This window comes from Lissotriton helveticus, chromosome 7 (genome assembly GCF_964261635.1).
Source record: "Lissotriton helveticus chromosome 7, aLisHel1.1, whole genome shotgun sequence".
NCBI classification, from domain to species: Eukaryota; Metazoa; Chordata; class Amphibia; order Caudata; family Salamandridae; genus Lissotriton; species Lissotriton helveticus.
The window spans coordinates 129,894,122-129,915,259 of NC_136068.1; the positions used below are offsets into that span (position 1 = coordinate 129,894,122).

The 21,138-nt window shown below is 42.1% G+C and overlaps 1 protein-coding gene across 1 annotated transcript in view; it reads left to right on the forward strand.

Moving 5' to 3' along the window:
• PDYN (prodynorphin) overlaps positions 1 to 19,674 on the forward strand; it is a 54,672-nt gene extending 34,998 nt beyond the window's left edge. The window contains exons 2-3 of the mRNA XM_078650437.1: positions 13,422 to 13,570; positions 18,814 to 19,674. Of these exons, the coding sequence (XP_078506563.1) occupies positions 13,442 to 13,570; positions 18,814 to 19,449 (765 nt within the window). The 5' untranslated portion in view covers positions 13,422 to 13,441 and the 3' untranslated portion in view covers positions 19,450 to 19,674. The remainder of the gene's footprint in view (positions 1 to 13,421; positions 13,571 to 18,813) is intronic.
• The last annotated feature ends 1,464 nt before the right edge of the window (positions 19,675 to 21,138 follow it).

A 21,138-nucleotide genomic window follows, 5' to 3' on the forward strand; every position in this document is an offset into this window, starting at 1 on the left:
CAATCATCGGTCAAACCCAACATTCTTCTTTAGACAGGTCGAACGAACCCATAATAAAAAAGGCCACAACCCAATCATAAATAGACCATAAAGAAAGGAGCAGAAACAGGTGAGAGTAGGATAAGGCATATTTGTGTTCAATAAAACTTTACGATGCCCTGTGCTCTGATCCTTAATCTTGATCAGCTAAAGGGCAGGAACTGGTTTAACAAGGTCAGCTTCAGGCAACGGGGTCAATTCACTCAGGTCAAACAGAAGTCAGCATGAACTGGAGCTAAGGTGTACGTGTACTTAAAAAGACTAGTTCAGCCACAGTCATCGGCCTATGTGAGGGCAACCACAAAATGGCTGCCATACACAAAATGGAACCCAAGGGTTCAGAACGAAATCCCTAAATACGTAGTGAATCCATCGGTCTAACATGACGAAAACACTCATACTTGCCGTACTAACTAGTTATGGTTCGCTAATATCAAATTCGTAACGAAACCATGACCTTTATGAAACGGGTTCAGAATTCACGGAACCTCAGACCCTCCTTTTGCCCTTACATAGGCAATAACCTAAATTCACGTCAATCTGAGTCCAGGTCTATATTCATCAGATCATCAAGATGTTGCTGGAGCATTATCCTATTACTTAGTACCTCTCTTGGGACAGGTCTCCTTGCACACGTAGTAGCACAGAGGCTACATATAGCAGGAGCGCACTGCACACAAAGACAGAACAGGAAAAGAATCGCTAAAGCCATCCCAATGATCATCAGAATCTTCCATCCCCAGGTCGATAACAGTTCCCAAAACCATCCAATCAACGACCAATCTCCTTTATCCACATTTATAGACTCGGAGATCTTATGTAACTTAGAAATGGCCTGGTATACTGTAGGAGCATTGTCTGGTATGAAAACGCAGCAACTCGATTGGATCACTTTACATACCCCACCTCGATCTGCAAGTATGACGTCTAAAACCATTCGTTTCTGTAATGTCATAAGGCGATCCGCTTGAAGCTCAGCGGTCAGATTACTAAGGGCACCGGCAGTTTCATTTATGGTGGATTCAACCACTCTCGTTAATTGCCGTAAGTTTCTACTGTTTGCCATAGGTCCCCAAAACGGTAGGAAACCCTTGAAAAAGTCTCCCACTTCTTTTCCCGTAGTATATTCCTCACTGAAGACACCCCTAACAACTCTCGTTCTGTGGTAATCTACGGCAGCAGTATACGTAGGAGGCAACAAATATGCAACATAACATGTTCCCGAAAAGTCAGGGGGCAACCATGTATATGCTCTATCATAGCAGACAAAATACGTGCCCTTAGCTGCTAAAAACGGAGGGGAAGTTTGAGACGCAAAGACATACGTCTGAGTACAAACACTCTTCCCTAACTGAGCTCTCGGATTCTTGCCCTTCCCTTGCAGACAAAAATGACCACGATGGGGTACAATCCAAATCGGAGGTGACCTTTTTCGTCTCTGCTTCTCACCCAGGCTATACTATATCTGGTTGCATTCCAACCAACATATGCCATTAACTCATCTCTGGGAATAGTTCTATAAGTATCGATCTCTCTACTCATGTTTAAAACTCCTTTCACCAAAGCTTGGTTACTTGTGTTCTCTCTTCCAAAACGCGGAGGATAAACCTCAAGGGCATAAAGGAACATAGTCTGAAAAGCCCACAAAGACCCGTTCTGACTAAACGGTAAAATCAAATAGGGAACACCTCTATCCGTAGTATGCGGCATAAGACCACACACCCAGCAATTAGTGATGTTCACCACCAACTGATGTTGATGCAGTAACTGTATGAACGAGTTGTTTACAAATTCTGACCTTCTAATCTGTTCGTGTTCAGGTAAGACATGAAAGGAATGCAGTCACTACCAAAAAGCAAGGGTAAAAATAACCATAGGATCACCCCCACTTCCCCCTGGTATACTGATCAACTAAAGATTTTAAAAACAGGATGCAAGGCGCTAGAGCGAGTATGGAGAAAGAACTATTGTCCCACTGCTAAAACTGAACTTCGCGCAGCTCAAAAAAATTACTACGCAGCAATAAAAACCGCTAAAGGGGAATTCTATGCTTCTAGAATTCTTAAAGCCAAAAACAACAGCCGAGAAATCTTCTCCATAGTTAAAAGCTTTACTGCCCGATAGCAGAGAAGACAGCTATTCCACCCTCCACAGACTGGTGCGAACAACTCTCTACTTTCTTCATCGAAAAAATCCAAAAAATTCAAGACAGTCTGGGTATCCCTGTCCTCACACTTGCCCTACAATCAGACTTAGCCTTAACTGGCCAACCCCCCTCTCCTTTACGTCCCCTACTATCAAGAGCTAAAGCAGAACTGACCAAATTTACTCACGTAGAAAGTACAGATGTAATGACCATATTAAAAACTCTGAAATCTGGGTCACCTATAGATCCTTGCCCTGCAAGGGTCCTGAATGGAATAGCTGAAATAATCACCCCCATGGTCACCACACTGGTTAATGAATCCCTATCCTCAGGAACTGTGCCCACCAAGTGGAAACAAGCCAAACTTCTCCCTTTAATAAAAAAACCTACCGCAGATCCGTCGATCACCTCTAACTACAGACCCATATCACTCCTACCAGCCCTTGCCAAAGTCTGTGAAAAGGCAGCATTCAGGCAATTAGAGAGATTTGTTGAATCCTCTGAAGCTCTCCATCCTGCCCAATCAGGGTTCCGCACCTCTTTCAGCACGGAAACTGCATTGGTGGAAGTGGCTGAGGCCATCAGGGAATGCCTTGACGAGGGCGGCAGAGCGGCCCTTATTCTTTTGGACCTCTCTGCCGCATTCGACACGGTGCCCCACATCCAGCTCTTAGCGAAACTGGAGGACATAGGCATCTCCGGCACGGTCCTGGATTGGATTAGGTCTTTTCTATCGGACCGTACCCAACAGATTTGGCTTCCCCCTTATCATTCCTCTAACAGAAGGGTGGAAACTGGCGTACCACAGGGATCGACCCTAAGTCCCCTTTTATTTAATATTTATCTAACTCCTCTTGTTCGGCTAGCAGAGAGCTGGGGTGCCAAGATAATGGCTTACGCCGACGACACCCAGCTTCTCTTCACCTGGCCAAAGGAGAACTTATGCACCTCAGGAGTTCGCCAATGCCTCTCCTCCGTATTCACCTGGCTAGCCAAATCATCCCTCAAATGCAACGAGGATAAAACAGAAATCCTGCTCTACGGCCAATTCCCCAGTGACTTTAAGGAGTCCATCTGGCCCGGTGAATCAACATGCCCCAAGGGAGAGAACGGGATTGCCAAGAATCTGGGAATTTGGTTCGGAGCCGACTTATATTTCCGCGACCAGATTTCTCGCTTGGCGGGAACATGCTTTGGAACTCTGACCACTCTTCGCAAGTTCTTTCCCCTCCTTCCTCAATCGGCGAAAGAAACGGTTGCCAGGGCTCTGGTACTCGCCCGGCTGGACTACTCAAACGCCCTCTATTTAGGGGCTCCTGACTATATGATCAAAAAACTACAGGTTGTCCAGAATGCCACGGTGAGACTCATTTTTAATATCCCCAGGAGACTCAGCGTGCGCAAACAGCTGAAGAATCTTCACTGGCTCCCTGTGGCTCAACGAGTGCGCTTTAAAACTTTGGTCATCGTCTACAAGGCCCTCAATGGACCTTGCCCCTCTTACCTAGCCAAAAGGTTCACACCCTACCTCCCATCCCGTCAGCTGCGCTCCGCCTCCAAAAAGCAGGTGATCATCCCCAGATTTAGAAGAGTCCGCCTGGGCGGACAATCCCTCATGGTAAAGGGAGCTCAAATGTGGAACGCCCTGCCAGACGCTCTTAGACACGCTCCCAATCTGACCAATTTTAAAAAACTGCTCAAAACTCACCTCTTTCAAACTCATGATTAGCATACCTCCTTCCCACTCTGTCTCAGTTTCATTCCCGCGCCAGGACAGTCTTGACTATCGGAGCGCGCTACAAAACCTCATATAACATAACATAACATAACAAAGAAGTAGTAGCCGGTAAAGTCGTAGGTTGGGAAATAGGTGCAGAAATAAGTTGAAGAGAAAATACAAACCAACCCACCAAAGCTAACGTCATGCTAAAAAACATCAAAAGACATGTGATCAGAAAACATTTGCTATGCATAATTTTACACAGTTTCTTCTTAAAGTTCATTTTCTCAACGGCCTCTCAATCTAAAAAAACTCCATCCTCTAACCGATGCTGTTCACGGCGGTTGGTTTTCTTCTGCTAAGGAATGCTTCTGTCAGCCCAGGGAACTCCCTTAGACCAACCAGAACCGTCGACCTTGCATCTTCGGCTTGCACTCTCTAGTCTTTACACCGTGACCCTACAGCTGAACCCGGATGGTGGTTCACAAAAATATACCAAAAAAGTTTCTTGGCTGAGAGAGTTCAATTCCTGAGAGAGTTCAGTTCCAAAAATCAAAAAAAAGAAATTCATTTATTTTATTAGTCCATTGTTTCTAGGACGTAGATTATAACGCTCTTTTCCAGGCCTCGTTTGAGGCTGAAACAACAGTTCAGGTTCAGTAGTGTCTAATCTTTGAGACACAGGCACTGCTTCTTGAAGGACATCATCATCTTCTTTCTCGGAGCCTCTCCACACCAACTCAGCGTCGCTAAACGGTGCAAACTTCGGCACCCTTTCAGTCTCTGAATCTGCAATACCTTCACGGACCCACTGGTCGTACGGCAGAGGCAACGGCGCCCTCTTACAATGTACGCCGTGGATCCAGTTTTTCTTCCCGAAAACCTTTACTGAAGTCCTCGTAGATAGCAGGATTTGGTACGGTCCATTCCAGCGGGGCTGATCATTCTTAGTCCGCTGAAAATTTTTCACCAGGACCCAGTCACCTGGATTGAGGATGTGACCTGGGTCTGCAGAAGCTGGCGGCAATTTATCATGAACCTGTTGATGTAAGACACGCAATTTAGTCGTCAAATCATACAAGTAGTCCACTAGCATAGGGTATTCGATGTCACTAAACTTCGTTGGCCTCGGCACTCCCCAAACGTTTGCCGGACGGCCAAAGACAATCTCATACGGACTAAGGCCTATCCGGGAATGTACTGTAGGTCTAGTCGACAAAAGTGCCAACAGTAAAGCATCAGGCCATTGAAGACCAGTGCTCGCTTGAATCTTAGCCAGCTTTAACTTTAACGTGCCATTATAGCACTCAACTAAACCAGCTGATTGGGGATGATTCGCAGCGTGGAATTTCTGGTGAATTCCCAACCCTTCACACACTCTCTTCATCACCTTCCCCATGAATTCACTTCCGTTATCACTCCATACCATCCTTGGCAACCCAAACGTAGGGAAATATCTTTGACCAGGACTTTAGCAGTGGATGAGGCAGTATTATCTTTTAGGGGGTATGCTTCTACCATCTAGAAAAGGCGCAAACAACTACAAGGACATACTTTAAATTATTGCACCTTTCCATGTGGATGAAATCCAATTGCAAAACCTCGAACGGATACGTCGGAGGAGCAAAGTGACCAGCTGGAGTTGGGGTTCCCTTGCCAGGATTATACATTAAACACACCATGCAATTCTTGACCACATTCTCCGCACACTTGGGAATTCCAGCATTCTGCCATACTGGAGCCAACAACTTACAAATCCCTTTCACACTGATGTGAGACAAACCATGTGCCATAGTAACCACTGCAAGCACGTACGCATCTGGCAACATCCATCTTTGGTGTTCTGACAATTCAACCCAACAACCAGTCGAATCCAATCTACCCGTAGTTTCTCTCCAAACATTCTTCTCACTTTCAGTAGCTTCAGCCTGTATCGATTTCACACTCTCAATCGTATCTTCGCACATTCCCACATCACCAATCCATCTCGCAGGGCCTGCCACATACATTCGACTCATCATATCCTTCGCTGTTTCCTTCGCAACTTCATCCGCAAACGCATTCCCTCGACCAACATCGTCCACAACTCTCTTATGCGCATGATTCTCATAACGAATCTTTGCCCACAAAGGCTGCGGAACTACATTACCCAACAGCATATCTATATCTGCCAAATTCATGATGCATGCGTCAACTGTCTGGGACAATTCTTTGTAATAGCCAGCAGGATTCTTACGGGGATCAGGTAAGGCCTGCTTAAGAGCCAAGACCTCTGCTCTCTTCCATGGCACATGTACCCATACTCGCTGAAAATTAGGCAGAATAGCTGGATTAGCGTTTGGGTCCCCTTCCTTCCAAACTGGGGGAACGTCTCTCATGGGATACTGTCTCGCTTTTCTTCTAACAGAGGAATCAGGTTTGTACAATGTCTGAGGCGGAAGGCTAGATCTAAAAGCCAGTATCGTCTCTACGGCATCTGTAATATCAGATTCCACTATCCTCCCTTTAGCAAAATCCGACTGAACATCAAGTAGTTCCTGCGGGATTAAACCCAAATCATTATCTTCCCATTCCTGACGCGGAAACATACACATTACATTAAAAACATACCTTTGCTTAGGCGGTTCCCACTGAAAGAAAACATCCATAACCGCTGGCAAACTATACCTTGAGGCATTTATAATCCATTTACGAGCCAACAAATTCAACACAGCCCGTTCCTCGGAACCAGGAAGCTGACTACGACTCTGCTTACGTTCCGAAACAGGGGTCATATTCAGTGACCCAAACAATGGAGACAATAAACTAGAAACAGTTTCTGTCATTCGTTTTCGAACAGAAGGAGAAGAAGCAGTCATAAGAACAGGAGAATAAGTGTTTTGAGGCAAAGAAGGTGTAGGAATAAGAACAGTAGGAGTCTCAGATGCAGAAGCGGAAGGCAAAGGAGTTTGAGGCAAAGCTGATAGCAAAGCTGGCAACCCTAGAGCGGGTTGCGCAGGAGGAGGTAAAACCATCTGTGGAGTACCAGGTGGCTGAACAACAGCAGGAGGTTGAACAACAAAGGGTGGAACAACCGGTGGTAATGGAGGCGCAGTAGCACCCTGCACATAAGGAGGTGGCAATCTCAGTAAATGAGAGATCAAAGAATCTTTTTCAAGATCTTTAATCGCTTTCGGAGGAGAAGACGGCAAGGCCGGATAACATTTATCTATGGCCCGGCAACATTGCCTATCTGACACCTCAATTGCTTTATCTTCTTTGTTTTCTTTAAACTGCCTAGCAGCTTGCATTATTGATACATCCTTTTCTCTTTTATCTCTTTTAGCTTGTTTAATTTCTCGTTGTCCGGCTTCTTTACGCCAAAGGCGAAAGGAGTCAAACATTGCCGGCCGGGCTTTCTTCCTAAATAATTTAGTTTCTAAATTATCTAAAATCTCTGTATTAAAGCTACCATGTTGGGGCCATTGTAAGACACCATCTTTTCTAGTGTAGTGGACCCATACTTCATTGAATGCAATGGGGCCCACGCCGTGTTTAGAATAGAGCTCATAAGTCGGAGTTCCAACCGGAGGTATCGGACACGAATCCTCCAATCGGGAATCCCTGTTGCAACCACAACCAAACCAAGTACCAAATTTTCTACGATTAGGCATCTTCGCTCACTAATCGAGCTTCAACCTTCAAGGGATTATCTCTACCGATACACTCGTAAATATACAAGACCCTCGGCTTTGGAAATTGCAATTTTCAAATCAAAACTAAGGACCAAACAAACTAAGAACCAAAGGACCAAAAACTAAGGACTGGGAGCGACCCACTTATACTTAACTGAGGTATCAGTCACGCCACCAGAAGACCCGTCTATCGTCTCGCCGTACAAAGCATCACAAATGGGTCCAAGACAGGGCGACAGTCAGGGCAGCAGTCCTTCGTAGCCGTCAGGAAAACGGGAAGCCTCGCAGAAAAGACCTTCAGTCCACATTCGACATGCCGGGGTCGATGAAGTGGTGGCCGTCCTCCAGAATTTCCTCACGAAGCTCCTCACAATCTTCAGGCTTGGACCGGTACGCTGAAGTCGCCCCACGTTGGAAGCGCCAACTGAAGAACTGGGTTATTTAATACCCAGCGGCGCCAGGGGCACGCCCAAAGTCTTCGGGTTCCACCTGTCTTAGAATACAGAGACACGGAAACTTCTTGGTGGCGTCAAAGATTCAATTTATTGGCTGCAGCCAGTAACAGAAGTCCTAGAAATCATCACGGTATGAGTTCTCAGGAGACTGCTCAATTTTACACAGCAAGTCGTCCCTTTTTATGCCAAAAATCACATTCCAGACAAATACCTAATATTTACAAACTGTCCAATCACATGTATTCACACCAAAGGTATCGCATGACAGTAAAACCCACTTTTCAGTTGCCCAGCCCATGATCAATCATCGGTCAAACCCAACATTCTTCATTAGACAGGTCGAACGAACCCATAATAAAAAAGGCCACAACCCAATCATAAATAGACCATAAAGAAAGGAGCAGAAACAGGTGAGAGTAGGATAAGGCATATTTGTGTGCAATAAAACTTTATGATGTCCTGTGCTCTGATCCTTAATCTTGATCAGCTAAAGGGCAGGAACTGGTTTAACAAGGTCAGCTTCAGGCAACAGGGTCAGTTCACGCAGGTCAAACAGAAGTCAGCATGAACTGGAGCTAAGGTGTACGTGTACTTAAAAAGACTAGTTCAGCCACAGTCATCGGCTTATGTGAGGGCAACCACAAAATGGCTGCCATACACAAAATGGAACCCAAGGGTTCAGAACGAAATCCCTAAATACGTAGTGAATCCATCGGTCTAACATGACGAAAACACTCATACTTGCTGCACTAACTAGTTACGGTTCGCTAATATCAAATTCGTAACGAAACCATGACCTTTATGAAACGGGTTCAGAATTCACGGAACCTCAGATTGCGGGAACAGGCCCCAGCCTCAAAATGAGCTCTAGGGTTGCCTGCTTCAACCAATCCTGGAGCTGCTCTGCAACTCCAGGATTGGTTGGACTCACATGGCAGAAAGTCACTCCCTTTCCTTCCTGCTCATAGTCACTCCCAGGATCAGCAAGGGGACTTAGCATCTGTTTGGAGTGACTGGAGGCCGGCAGCATTTATGGTGAGTGCCTCACCATTAATTAATGTTGCCAGCCACTACTCAAAAAAAACAAGGAACAATGTAAGGGAAGCAGGAGAAACCAGGAATGTAGCATAGAGTAGAAAATAGGGCTTCCAATTTAATGTTTTTGCTGACTTTTACAGATAAAGAAAGAAAACTGTCTATTTTCCTGTCTTTATTTATTTTTTAAATAAAGAAAAACACTGCAGGTAGGTCGTCTTTGGATAATTATCAGTACTGTCAATGAAGAGTGCCAGGTACGTAAGTGTGCAAATTGGCAGGTAGGGGAGTTAAAAAAAGAATACGGGCCCGATTCACAGAACTAACTTAAGACAAAATCCTATACTTACTACCATTTTGGAATTCACAAAAGGCACTTACTCATTTTGGTATTCACAGAAGGCACTTACTCATTTCGGTATTCACAGAAGTTAGGAGTCCTAACTTTAGGACTCCTAAATGCCTTCTGTAAATACCGAAAGTCTTAAAGTTAGGATTTTTCTCAGTTTAGGAGTAGTAAAGTTAGGACTCCTAACTTTAGGACTCCTAAACTGAGAAAAATCCTAACTTTAAGACTTTCGGTATTCACACAAGGCATTTAGGAGTCCTAAAGTTAGGAGTCCTAACTTTACGACTCCTAAACTGAGAAAAATCCTAACTTTAAGACGTTCAGTATTCACAGATGGCATTTAGGAGTCCTAAAGTTAGGAGTCCTAACTTTACTACTCCTAAACTGAGAAAAATCCTAACTTTATTACATTCGGTATTCACAGAAGGCATTTAGGAGTCCTAAAGTTAGGACTCCTAACTTCTGTGAATACTGAAATGAGTAAGTGCCTTCTGTGAATACCAAAATGAGTAAGTGCCTTCTGTGAATACCAAAATGGTAGTAAGTTTAGGATTTTGTCTTAAGTTAGTTCTGTGAATCGGGCCCTACATTTTTTCCTATGAAGCTTAAATAAGGCAGCTATTCGGCTGCTTACGCTCTACACTGTAAATGTTTTCAGGTGACTATACTGTACTGTAATGCATGTTGCTAAAACCTGATGGGCCTTCAAATGTGAGTATACATGTTTCCAGGTAAATTAATGTGGAAATATACCAACTGAAACTTCATTTATTCAATACACCTAAAATTAAAATTGATAAATATGGAGACAAATATGCAAACAAAGAAATATGGATAACTACAGATGGAAATGTTAAAAAAATAAACATAATTAAACCGGAACCCTAAGTTTAATAAACTGAGTATGGTCATTACTCTACAAATAGCAAGCAGGTAGTAAAGAAGGCACCCACCACCACCCGGGCCTGGGGTCCGCTGACCCTAAGCGAGAGATGGAGACGGGTTCCACTTGGGAATCCTAAGAGGTCTTGTCTTCAAATCACAGAAGTACAAGGAACACATAGGAGCAAAACAGCAAGGGCTATTAACACATGTAGCTCATACCTAGAGGAAATGGGCATAAACACATAAAAAGATTTAGTGAGGGAGGGGCAGGGTGCAGACTTGTGCAAGGTTCAAAGAAATGTGCAATATTGGCCAACAATCAATTGCATCTGCCTACTTTTCTATCCTACCATGTAGAAGGAGAGTGCCTTCAGGATCCTCTTTTGACACAGCATCTTGCATCACGTCCAAAATAAGAGATACGTGCCTGAATATAATAAATAATTTGTCCTCACAAGATTTTAAGGATCTAGTTAGACCCCTGGTGGGATCCACCTCCAGATTTCTCAAAGAAAACTCTGATGGGACCTATTTCATAGGGGATACCAACTTTGCATCCAAAGTCCCTCCAAGAACAATCCACTTACAGAGAATTGAATCCAAGTCTCATTGTCACATATTCAGAGACTAGCCAAGTAGGCACAAGACCTATGATATGGGATGATGCATTCATGTCAGATTAAATATCAAATCACAACGAAGGGCCCTAAATGAATAAGCATCTTTAATATGAAAGCCTTCTATGTTTTTTTAACTGATCCAACATTAACTGTGACCGGCCATCCTAATTCAAATCAGGATGCAAATGATTATTAGTCTAAGATAGGTCAGAGACATCAACCTAGCTCCTTTTTTAATTTATTTTTTTACCACAAATTGGTCTATGTCCAGAAGCTGCAACTGATGCCTCTCTTTTTGAGGGAGAAGAGGCTTTGATTGTAAACTTCACCTTTTTACCGCATTTTGTCTTAAGCAGATAATCTTTTAATCCTACCAGAAGCTTCAGCTTACGAGAGGCTTTAATGCCTTGCTTTCAATTACACACCTTGACCTCAGGGAATTCACATCCATCTGAGGAAGGCCAAAGGCAATCATCCTCTTCAGGAGTATCCTTCTGCAGTCTTGTGGTGCTGATCCTGTTTTTAAAAACTCCTGCCATTAGATGTTCGATTGGCGATAACCACAACAGCTGTTTTACTGAAACATCTGTATGATCCAAAATCATGTTTTAAATACTCTTTTCACAGAAAATGAATATCATGAACTGAGTCAACTGTTTCATAATCTGAAATACCTCCCGCAGAACACACCTCGCCACACCAATAGGACAAACACGTTCCTGAGAAGCACATTGTAATCACAGAAAGATGTTAAACTCAATAAAAAAATCTAACTAACAAAGTTCATCAGAGCTGAACACTTAACAGTCCTGTTAAAGATGTTAAAAAGCCTTGATTTTACTATTTACAGCCATTGTGTGCTTTTGCGCCAAGTACAAGTTGGCCAATAGACAGTTATACAGGTGGGTATGTCTGCCTGTATGTGAGTTGACTTTGCTTGTATATGTGCACTTGAGTGTTAAGCGTGAACATTGGTGCCTGTATGCGTGTTACCTTAGTGCATGGGGCAAAATAGGGCATGTCTATAGAATAGAAGGATTATCTTGTTTTACGCAAATGACAGTAATTCTTTTATTTCTATATCACTATAAGAATAAAAGAATGACTATCTAAGTTACTACGAAAGATAAATGTTTTGTAAGTTTGCCCGCATGATGAGGTTGGCTGGACCAGTGTCAAGGCGGTCATGAGTGGTCTTGAGTGGAGGGGCAAAAAGGAGAGGCTATACACAGCCCTAAAAAGTCCTGCCCTCCACCAGGGCACTTAAGGAACAATATGTGAGACGTTAAACATTTTTGGGTGCAATGTCGTTCAATGATTTGGTCACATTAAAGGGTACATTTGAAAAATGGCCAGATGCAAGCGATGTTTTACTCAGTGGAGCAACGTAGGGTTTATCTTACCTGTTTCAGATTAGGCACCGTCCACTTTATGGTAGCCTACCCCTGCAGGGTTCACGGTTTCATAGCTTACCCCTTTGTCCACGTGATGGCATCGCAAACATTTTTTTGTCCATTTAATGTTTTCTGCAGGTTTTATTCCCAACCTAGAAGGATTTTTATACAATCTATCCTGCTGTTATTCGGGGTTAAAAGTCATGATGCGAGTTTATCCCGTCTTTTAGAGTTTATCCCGTCTTTTACGAATAGAAACCAAAGTTTGTTGTTTTGCCATTACCAGCTTTATCGGAGGGGCTTTGAAAATTTGAAACTCTCAGAAACAAAATCAGCTCAACTCAACTGCACTTCTCTTAACATTAGGTATCCTTGCACTGCTTTTATATATTGATCCTTTTTAATCTCATTAGGTATTTTTTTTATAACTGTTCCGTCTACAGTTTATGAATGCAGCCTATCATATCATATGTTTTGTTCAAGTGACTTGCTGTTTGCCATTTCGGTTTTACGTACCTCCAAGTAAAACCAATTGCTAACTTTGTCTGACTTTTATTCGGACTGACATCCCCAGTAACTTGTGACCTTTTACGGAGATTTAGATGTTTTAGTTTTCTCAGGTTTGTCTTAATCAAATGGTATTTTAGTGCAATGAAATGCTGTAAAACTTATTTAAATGTGTCTTATGCCTTTGCAATGTGACCTGTATTTTAACCGTGTTTTTATTAGTTATCGTGCTCACTTTTATGGTTCTTTGAACCGAATAAAGATGTTTGACCGACTGACTGACATTCAGTGGACTAGATCTCGTCCGAATCTTGTGAAAGAAAATGGCTTTTCCTGAAGGAATATTTTTTAAACACTTGTTTAGAAATGAGGAATCATCCAATAATAATAAGAATAATAATATTTGTCTTATGGATGTACTTGTTCTATATGAATTATTTGGGTTTATCCAGGATATCTTAAATGAGACATTTTGATGGTATAGTTAGCTTCCTGAAATCCAGTTCTTAGGGCTGGGAAAAGAAGCACTCGTTGGACCAGAGAGGATAAAATGCTGTCCTTCATTCATCTGTTTGTTTTTTGTGTTTCTCCATACAGGGAGTGTCCTGTTGTCTACAATGGCGTGGCCAGTCCTAGTTATGGTTCTGTGCCTGGGTTGGATCCACACCTCACGGGCAGATTGTGCAGCTCAGTGCTCTGTATGCACCATACAAGGACCTGATGTGGACATTCAAGTCAACCCATTGGTACGTGTTGCAAGTTAAAAGAAATAAAATATGCTGAATGAAAGAAGACAATAGCCTTGAGGGATTACTAGGGCGAGGCGGTGGAGAAAGTTCCTTCCACCGAGGGGGGGCAGTGGGAATGCTCGTTGCAGTTTACTTCCCAGATCCTTAAGTCGTAAGTAGGAACTAGGAGCTTGTAAGGTGAGAGTATATGTGTTTCCTAATAAACACAAGGCTGGATAACTTTATCTTACTTACAGAGTTGGTCTTACAAAGCTTCATTTACTGTCCAGGGAAGCCAGATTGGGGAAGAAAAGCCTAGCTCATGGGGTGCGATGTGTTGGTTGAGTCAGGCAGACTATACCACAATCCTCATGCATGATGAAGGCTAGTGCCCTGCTTCAGGGTTCAAGGGCAGCTCAGGTTCCTGCTCCACGGGACACTATGGTGGAAGCCCTCTCTTTGGAAACAATGGCCTAATGTTAACCTTGCTTGGGTGCTGTCCAGAGTGCTGAAGGCCTTTAACTTTGTTGCTCTTGTTGGTAATCCACATATGGAGTGGCAAGAAAGCATAGAGATCAAAGTCTACTGGCACCCTTGGTATATCATTCTCTTTTCAACGCAATCAAAATATTCCAGTCCCACTGGATTCTAGGCTAACCTACTGTGAGGGTTCATTGTGCCCCCAAATTAACAAGCCCTGGTAAAGCCAATAGGTCTGGCTTTGGCAAGTCTGTAGTTTGCTTGCAAATATATGCAAAAGACATAAAACGTCTAACAGTAATAACATGTAAAAATGCTGCCATCTAAAAGTGGTTTGCATATGTTTGCAAAAAACGACCCGTTGCTAAATATAATTATATAATAAAAAAATGAATTCAAAAATAAATTCAGGGATCCACCAGCCAGCTCTTAAATTGAAGTGGTCTACTTTCACGGTGGATGTACACCTGTGCAAGAGCAAACGAGCAAAAAATACCATGACTCACAGTGAAAAAGTCTAATGGCTGAAGATGGGTGACCTATTGTGCCATGCTGTAAGCAGTGGTGGACAGAAGCAAAATGTGAATGACACTTGAACTAGGGCTAGCAAAAGCCTAATTTGTATGTATATGCATGCATTTCTATTATGATTCTTTTCGAAAGGAATGGAGATTTCTCTTGGGCAAGGTCTAGAATGTCCAGCGGATCCACTTTATTTAAATATTTGTTTGTTTATTTACTTGTTATAGCACCTTTTCCAGCTGGGTGGTACAAGAAGTGCAAAAGAGAGAAAGATAGGATTGAGGAGGATAAAGCCACTTTCCTGGAAACAAAGAAGGAAAGCTCAGAGGGATAAGATTAAAACCTTTTAAGAACAGTACCAGAAATCCCAATTTTTTAGAAAGAATAAGAATAGAACAACCAATGAATCAAAACCCACAGAAAGATCTAAAAAAAATAAGAACAGAAGACTGTTTATTGTGGTGAGCGAAAAATGTAATGATTGAAACAGAATGAAGTGCAGACTCAGTTGAGTAGTCAGGACAAAAACCAGATTGAATTAACGAATTAGAGAATTGGCCAGAAGCAAAGAGTAGAGCAGAAGAAAGACAACATGTTCCAGTATTTCAGAAAGGATCAGCGGCAGAGAAATGTGCGAACGGTAGAAATATCACTTGTGCCAAAAGTCGATTTGTTCAGTAATTTAAGGACCATAGAAGCTTTGAAACAAGAGGGAATGAACTTAGAGGAGCGAAAGAAAGATTAAAAAAGAGGCCACATTAGGCAGGGTAGGTAAAAGATCAAAGCGGGTGCAGTAAATTTTGCTCCAGATAGGCGAAAATGAATGCCCAAATCCAAGTTAGCCTGGAACTCCGAATGACTACAGCACAAGGAGGGTGAAGAAGATGCATGGGGAGGAGAAAATAAATCAGGAGAAAGGGAAAGGATAGCTGGTTGTGCTGAGGCAGAAAGAGTACGAATGTTAGGGATTTTAGTTTTTTTGAAGGAGTTTAGAGGTATAATACTTAGCTAACTCATCTGGAATGTGGTTATATCGAGATGAGAGGTCAGGATGAGGAGGATGTATAAGCAGATGATTAGGGTTTCCAGTTTTCCATTTTTACTGATTTTACAGATAAATATAGACAGCAAACTATTTATTTTCCTGTCTGTATTTATTTTTAAATAAATAAAAATAAAAAAAATAGGTCTTCTTCGTATGATCTTTTTCTACTGTCAATCATGAGTGCCAGGTCAGTAGTTGTACAGATTGAGAGGTAGGGGAGATTAGAAAAGACAACAGATTTCATCATTAAGAAGCTTAATTAAGTGCAGCTCTACAGTTATTTTTGCTATTCCACAAGGCAAGTGTTTTAAGATAATGCTTTCGCACTGTATACTGCTGAAACCTTTGGACATTCGATTGCAAGTATACATTTATCAGTCAAACAAATGTGGAAAAATACCCATTGCAGCTTCATTTATACAGAAAATAAAAAAAAATTTGATAAATACAGAAAAAATGAGCAAAAAATAAATATGTATTAATACAGACGGAAATGCCGAAAAAATAAATACCATAAAACCGGGAGCCCTACATATAATTTATCATGGTAAATAGCTGTCGAGGATCATGAGATTGTTTGGTAACAAGTTACTAAGAAAAGTTTTTATTGGCATCATTACCTTAAGATGTTTAAGCCATAGACATCCAAAGTGGCACTTCATTTTACAGAGAACAGCAATTTCAGGAGTTAGCCAGGATGAGGAGGGTTTGTTGTAAGTTTGAAAGGTTTAAGAGGAGCGTGAATATTAGGACAGTCAGAGAGAGAGCAGAGATCAGGTAAGAAGTAGCTTGGTCAAGAGATAATGATTAGATATGGTCTAAGATGGCAAGTAATTATGGATCTAGGCTTCCAACAGGCCAGGTCCGGAAAGAGATTGCCCAGGTTACACCCAAAAACTGTTGCCGATATAAGTGCAGTGCAGCACAGGGTTAGTGCCCCCAAAAAAGGCAACTAACATGAACTTATCAGAAGGAAAAATAGAAATAAAGAAGATGGGAACAAGAAAGAGAGCACGTGACAGAGGATAAAGATGTCTCTCTGTTGGGCTATGGCCTCTTTTGACTTTAGGATTTTGTAGATACTCTTGGTCTATGTTCGCAGGTTCAGTGGGAGTCAGTCTTGGCGATCAACTTAAAAGAAGAAGTTGATGATTTAGTCTCAGATGTGAAAAATTCCACCTATTTGCAAAAAATATATAAGGAAAGTGGCTTTGCTGGGAAGTTTATAGCCTGGCAGGACCGGGCGTGGATTTCAAATAGCAGCAGGAGCACTTTGAAATGTCCGAGGACAGGGATTTGTTGGGCCTCAGAGGAAGAAATTAATTTGACTTCCTTATATTATTCTAGCAAAATATATCATAACTCCACTAATGTCAATATGAATGAATTACAGTATTTATAGATCAAATCCGGATTCCAGAAATTTCAGAGGAAGATAGTAGGTTTATGGATAAGCCCTTCTCTTTGCCTGAGCTTGAGGAGGTGGTGGGCAATTTACCAGGAGGTAAACAATGTGGCCCAGATGGGTTTCCATCCAAATTTTATAAAGTATTTACAAATCTGTTGGACCCACACTTACCCAAGGTAGCTTACTGTATTTTAAAGGGAGGCGTGCACTGCCCGTCCTTAGCGACAGGAAATGTGGTAATCCTTTTAAAAGAGGGAAAAATCCATCAGACCCGAATTAATATCACCCTATTATGCTTTTAAATTCTGACTATAAAATCATTATAAAGTTAGTAGCGAACACGTTCAATAAAGTAGCTTCGAAATTAATTCACGCAGAACAGAATGGTTTTATAGCGGGTTGGCAGCTTTGAACGAATACCAGTTCTTTAATAGAAGCCCTAGATCTATTCGCTACCAACCAAATTCCTGCAGTGATGTTTTTTATAGGCTGCCGATAGAGCCTTTGACCGCTTGGTCTGGGAAACTCATATATGCACTTTAGAAAAATTTGGAATCTTCAGCTAGTTCACAGGGTTTACAAAGAGTATGTATATAATGGTGAGGACAAAATGATTTTAAATTCATCCGAAATTGGAGCATTTAAGGTTCAGAGTGAAACAAGTCAAGGCTGTCCTCTTTCACCTGTTCTTTTCGCCTATTTAATCAAAGCATTTGTTTTAGTCATCCGCAGCGATACAATAATTCAGGCCGTCATCTCCCAAATGTCCAAGATTAAGTGCATACTTGCGGTTTTATTTATTTTTTCGTTCACCATTTGGAATACACTTATGCATGAGCACACGGGGCACTACACAGTCTAATGTTTACACATGTTGCCTTTGGGGGCTATAAGGACACATAGAATAGGAATATAAATGTACTGCACTGTGGTTTTGATATAAGACACTAGGATGTATTAAAAACTTGTGCTATGATTTCATGTTTTAGAGATGCTCCCTGAAGAAGGGCTTTCTGCCCGAAATGCATAGGAGCCATCTAAGCATATGTGGAAAATATATTGGTTTCGAAAAAGCATGCAAAATGAAAAGATGTAAATTTCTGACACGCATCAAAGAACATTGAAATAATGAAAAATTCAAATATTGCTTAAAAAGCGCAAAAACTCAGTGGAGTCCATTCTATATAGGAACCTAAGGTGTGCCCAAGGGGATGCAACCAAACTAGTTCGCAAATCCATCCTGAATTTTAAACTGAATGTAACAGCCATCCGTAGCCTTCCTTAAGCCCCAGATTCACACAGTTACAGCTAAAATAATCCTAATATATGACATAAATCTGAGAGTAACACTACTCTTCCATAGCCCATAAACTCATCCCATTCACAGCAACAACAAAAAAATACCCCAGAATCAAGCACACGTCTGAGAGAAACATCACAATTCCACAGAAGGTTCAAATAATTCACAGCTCAAAATTCCCTCAAAATGGAACCTAACCAAACACCCATTCACAGTCCGCCACCCTCAAACTACTCCAGCAAAATCACAGAAAGAAAATTAAGGAAACATCTTAGAACAACCTATACCTTTCCACATGCCTCGGAAATGATAGAATGGCCACAAAATTAGGGATAATCTGGGAATGGCTCTCGTTCTCAGCTTCTTTGTTCACAGGCAAGAGTTATTTTCGTGTTCTTTGTTTTGTACACCGCGATTGCTGGGACTGTGTGATGCGTACTCTAAAATTATTGCATGAAACAAATTAGTGAAGTCATTGCTAACTCTTTACCTCCTCCACTTCTTAGATTTGTTCCCTGGAGTGTGAGGGTGCCCTGCGGTCCTCTGCTGAGTGGGTGAAATGCCAAGCTGTCCTGTCTTCCTTCATGCCACCCCTGATAGAGACCAACAAACAGATTCGGACCACTGCTGATGTCAGCCCGGATGGTGAAGAGGTGCCTGGAGATGAGCCGGGTGGCATGGCCAAGCGCTACGGAGGCTTCATGAAGAAATTGGAGAAGAGCAAAGCCTTTGCCAATTCCCTCCTGCGTGAAAATGGCGTCACTGGCAAGGGTGGGTCTGCCAAAAAGTATGGCGGCTTTACACGCAAATTTGGAGAGAGAGAAGTGGCTAGTCTTGAACCCGTGGCAACTGAGAGTGAAGAAATGGCTAATTATGCTGACAGCACAGAGATGGGCTTTCTCAAGGATGAGAGAAAACGCTATGGGGGCTTCCTGCGCAAATACCCAAAGCGCAGCACTGATCCAGTGGAAGGGACGGACCACCTGCACAAGCGTTACGGGGGCTTCATGCGCAGAATCCGGCCCAAGCTCAAGTGGGACAATGAGAAGCGCTATGGTGGTTTCCTGCGCCGCCAGTTTAAGGTGACGACCCGATCTGATGAGGACCCCCGCGCCTTCTCCGGGGAGACAGCAGACCTATAGTTATAGCTTATAGGGCCTGCCAGTAAAAGTCCATTAAAGACTGTGTGACTCATCCATGATATCGCCCACCTTCACTGCTCAGCCAAACAAATAGAAATCTATGAGTGCAAGCACCGTACAAATCAACAAAAAAATTAAAAAAATACATTACTGTAAAATGAATGTACAAATTCAGTGTTCCCTCCACAAAGCCCTCCCCAAATAAAATAACCTCTTCATCCCTCATTTAGTCTCAACCTGTCTAGCCTTTGCATATTTTTGAACCATGTTATATACTCCCATTGTTTAGTTTATTTATACTGTTGGATTTAAAGTGCATCCTTTTTATTGTGAACACAATATTTATGTTACAGAACTTCCACGTCTAAGATGTCTCAACATGTAGTCATAAGCTCCAATATTTGATGGCACCGTACAGTAGCACTTGATTTTGTTAGACAAGTAAAGCTTCAACTATATTCCCACCGAGAATGCATTTTTTAATCTCAAGAAGTTACTTTGAAATGCTTATGTGATTTAGATACATTTCTAGAGTTGCACTGTTATTTTTCTATGCTTCTTTCTTCCATCAATATTGTAATGACATCACATGCTGCTGGTTCCACTATGGTGGCTTTCTCCTTCAGTAGACTTTCTAATTAAATTTGTTGCTGGTACATTCAACGCCACATGGTCTGCAGCTCCTTGCCTTCCTCAGCCTCCTTCCCATGGCATCACACATCTCCCCTCTAATGTGTACTTCTGCGGCTTCCCACTGCTCCAGAGCAAGGAATTGCCACATATTATGTCAGTACTGTGTGTGAAATACTTAACCTGGATGGATGTCCCAGGCTGAAGCTGTCACAAAGTAAGAGAACAAGCGATGCATGGAAAACGAGGCCATAACCTTTAGAAATAAGTTATGTGAGGCATGGTTGCATAGGACTTTCCACTCTGTTTGCATCATAATATTTAGAGGGTAGAAGTTCACAAATATTTTTTCAAATCATGTGTCTTAGGTGTCACACCTAGATGTTCCCCATCGTTTTTACCATATCTGCCCTAGATTTTACGTCTTTTGTGGGAACGTCTTATATTTGTAACTCGTTCATTGTTTCCCTTCTGCATCATCAAAATGTTGACCTGTATTCTCCATGCATCATTGAACTCCGTAACTGTTTTCCTTCTGTAACATACAAATCTTGTCTTGTATTGATCTTGTATCAAATGAATCATAACTTGTTTTCTGTGTTTCAAAATATTCTTGTCTTGAGTTCCTGTAGTATCATTCCATACATCCTGAATCAAAATAATCTTGTCTTGTGTTCCTCCTATCCCATACTATTCATCCTCTCACAAATGAATCTTGTGTCCCTTGGTTATCGTGTGCCTCCTCAATCAACCGACTCTTGCCTCATGTTCATCTTGCATCACTTGGATCCTGAATCGTGTGCCTCCATTGTCCTCTCAATCAAGTCATGAGTTTCTCTCACAAATATTGCCTCCAAGCTGTATATATTGGATCATTCTCATTCTTACCCTTGTACGTGTTAAATATTTGCTGATTTTCTGCCCACATATTCCAATTGCTTCCAGGTTTCAGTGGAAGATTATCTGCCCTGGACCTTCTTGTGTCTCTGCCCTAAACATTATTGCTTTCTTATCGACCTGCTTTACAAATTGGTGTGTCAATATAGTTTCAAATGTATT